This window comes from Atta colombica, unplaced genomic scaffold, assembly GCF_001594045.1.
Source record: "Atta colombica isolate Treedump-2 unplaced genomic scaffold, Acol1.0 scaffold203, whole genome shotgun sequence".
NCBI lineage: Eukaryota > Metazoa > Arthropoda > Insecta > Hymenoptera > Formicidae > Atta > Atta colombica.
Genome location: NW_017259298.1, coordinates 375,752 through 378,722, shown reverse-complemented (window position 1 = coordinate 378,722; position 2,971 = coordinate 375,752). Strand labels below are relative to the sequence as shown.

General features: G+C 36.1%; 1 protein-coding gene across 3 annotated transcripts in view; it reads right to left on the bottom strand.

Annotated features, from left to right (window-relative positions):
• The window catches only part of LOC108687272 (kinesin heavy chain), a 9,854-nt gene continuing 6,883 nt past the window's right edge, over window positions 1-2,971 (bottom strand). The window contains exons 11-14 of one of the 3 annotated variants that reach the window (XM_018192961.1): window positions 2,765-2,950; window positions 2,445-2,648; window positions 1,585-1,879; window positions 1-925 (exon numbers count right to left, since the gene is read on the bottom strand). In XM_018192961.1, the coding sequence (XP_018048450.1) occupies window positions 849-925; window positions 1,585-1,879; window positions 2,445-2,648; window positions 2,765-2,950 (762 nt within the window). In that variant the 3' untranslated portion in view covers window positions 1-848. Of the gene's footprint in view, window positions 989-1,046; window positions 1,423-1,584; window positions 1,880-2,444; window positions 2,649-2,764; window positions 2,951-2,971 lie in introns of those variants that run through there. The other 2 variants (XM_018192962.1, XM_018192963.1) reach the window with 2 other exon arrangements.

Genomic DNA, 2,971 nt, shown 5'->3' with positions numbered 1-2,971 from the left:
TAGACGTTAAAAAAAGAGACAAAGAACAAATTAAATCAAGATTAAAATTAATCTGCATTGGTATAGATGAACATACATACAATACAGCTTGTAACCGAGATCTTATTACGAGTTCTAGCGACGAGTTCCGTAGATATGAATCCGTACACTCTTATCGCGAACAGAAATATTCTTATCAGCTAACAGAGAAATTTCTTACAAATACGAATACTTGTATAAGCCGCGATCATCTTCACACTCGCTCGAAGCCGCATGTCCAATCGTCTTCTCGATTAGTAAATTGGTATCTGAACTAAACCCTTTTTAAATATTCGTTGCCTCTTTCCCAAGATCTTCGAGGATCGTCCTGGTCAACGCGATCGCACGATCCTCGCTACGAGCTCGTAAGATTGCGGCAAGTTTTTTTATGTTCTTTTTGTTGAATTTTCAGATTGAATGCGACTTGAATAGAAACACTAAAGTACAAATTATTCTGAGAGAATGGCGAGAGGCTTCTCCGTGTAATTCGTTCGGACATTCATTTTAATATCTATTCATTATCGAATCATTATCATGCATATATATGTATGTGACATTAAATTAAATAATTTATAAAAATTAACTATTTACATCGACAGGACATGCAGCGCTTGTGACACACATATATATATGCCATATACATATTTATATAAATGTATGTACATGTCATATATATTGTATATAATTTAATGCAACTTATCTTATATATACCTAAGCACATGCTTGCTCTGAGAAAAAGAGGAAAGAAACAATTAAAAGAACTGGCGGTGCTCTCTCCTTGCGGATAATATAGTACTATGCCCTTACTTCAATATTAATAATTATAACATTTATGCATATCCGTTATACATAAGAACCGCTGGAATTCTTTTGTTTTTGTCGATGAAAGCGTTCTTGCATTCGTTTTCTGTAAAAGTGAAGGGTATTTTGGCATTATGCGATCACGATCACTGTACGCTGTTACCCATATCTGTGTGTGTATGTAATCAGGAACATGGAAAAAAAAGAGGAAAACAAATAAATATATAAAATAAACATCGGTCACAATCAAATAAAATTCATATTTCGTGAAATCAGCATTGTGTGATATAAATGATACGGCGCGGTAATCGCAACTGAGAATGTCTCAAATAAACTCGCCATGCAAAAGGATGCGTTCGATTGTACGTTAAAAAGAAACGTCGCGAGGTTTGTTCGCTTTTTTTTTCTTTGCTTTCATTCGCTTATTTCCTCTTTCATGAAATCGCGCAAGAAGCTTCGTGCCAAAAATAGTAGACGTAACAAAAATCGACCCACTTACTCTAAAGCAGCACTGCCTGGAGGGGAGCCGTCACCCCTTTTGTAATGCAAAACCGAACAAACCCACACAACGACATACAATGTAGGCTTTTTAATTAAGTGAATCTAAAAAAAGAAAAACAAGATGATTGTATACATGTATGTACATATATAAGACGAAGAAAGTTTGCGAAAAAAAAAGAAAAAAAAAAGAGACGACGAGAGATGACTTTATAACTGGCGCGGTTCGTAGTTGGATGGAGACAGAAGGGAGAAATTATTCCTTACCACGATTGCCGGTTCTGATGATGTTGACGTTACTCAAGTGATGCTGACCGGCCCGAATCGGCTTCGCTATCTGCGCGCTCGGTCCACGACGCGCCAGATTCTTTTGCCTGACTGCCTCCTTGATTCGGTCCACCTCGTATTGGTAGCGCTTACGGTCTCGCATCGCACCTTCCTTAGCGTCGCGAAGCGCCGTCTCTAGGGCCTTGACGCGCTCCATTGTCGCCCGTAATCGTTTCTCCAGTTTAGGCAACTCGCAGCGGAGATCTGCGTTATCTCTGACGAGTTGTTTATGCACCTATAATATAAATATGTCTTATATACATTATTGTGTGTGTGTGTGTGTGTGTGTGTGTGTGTGTGTGTGTATACGCACAGAATTAATAGTATACTATAATATAAATTAATAGCATATTAACACATTCCATAGTCGAGCTAATTTTAAATGACTTGATCACATGTTGCGACTTGTGATATGTTTTGAGTCCGTTCTATTTGTTAAATAGTATGTATTTAGTAGTTAAAAAAATTATTATATAAAAAAGCCTAATATATCAATATTGCATCATATGCCTGCATATATAGTTATGTATCGATGTATAACAAAAAATAATTTTTTAATTACGTTTTTTTATATCCAAAACATTAAATGAATCTGAATAATTCATTCATATCTGAATGAAAAATCTAGCGAGCATCACCAGTACGGAACAAGAGAGTATAATAATAGTACAAATATAAATAAAAATAACAAGGGAAAATTATAATTATAAATTGATTATAATTAATGTGATGTATTAATAGAAAATATATCGTTAAAGAAATGTAAATTAAGATGTGATATGCACACATACAAGCTGTACCTTTGTCAACTGGTCCAGATTGTTTTCCAAGAAGGATATTTTCTGTTTCTGTGCAAGAGAACCACCGTCATCCTCATTATCCTCTGCATTGATGGTCTTCTTTATTCTAGCCTGCAGATCCTGAACGAACAATTTGCGTAAATTGTGCAAAGTCTGCAGTTCTTTGGCTACTGTGTCCTCCAATCCTTTGAGATCTTTCCTTGCCTGCAATTGATTCGATATGATCACAAATTTATTTTACACATCATAAATAGAGAAATTAATTAATAGATCCGTGTAAATTTAATAGATTACTCGTTGCATGAATTTGTTCAACGTACTTGTTCTCGGCGCTCGTTCAACAACATAAGCTCCTGCAGCTTGACTGATTTGTTAGCCTCCTCTTGCTTCAATCGTTCATAATCGGCCTGCATCTGCTGATGTGCCAGAGTAAATTTCTGATTAAGGTCTTTAAGTTCGCTGATCAGTTCCTGCTTCTCAGACAGTTCGTCCCTCAGCGCAGCAACCTTTAGTATGAAATCCAACAT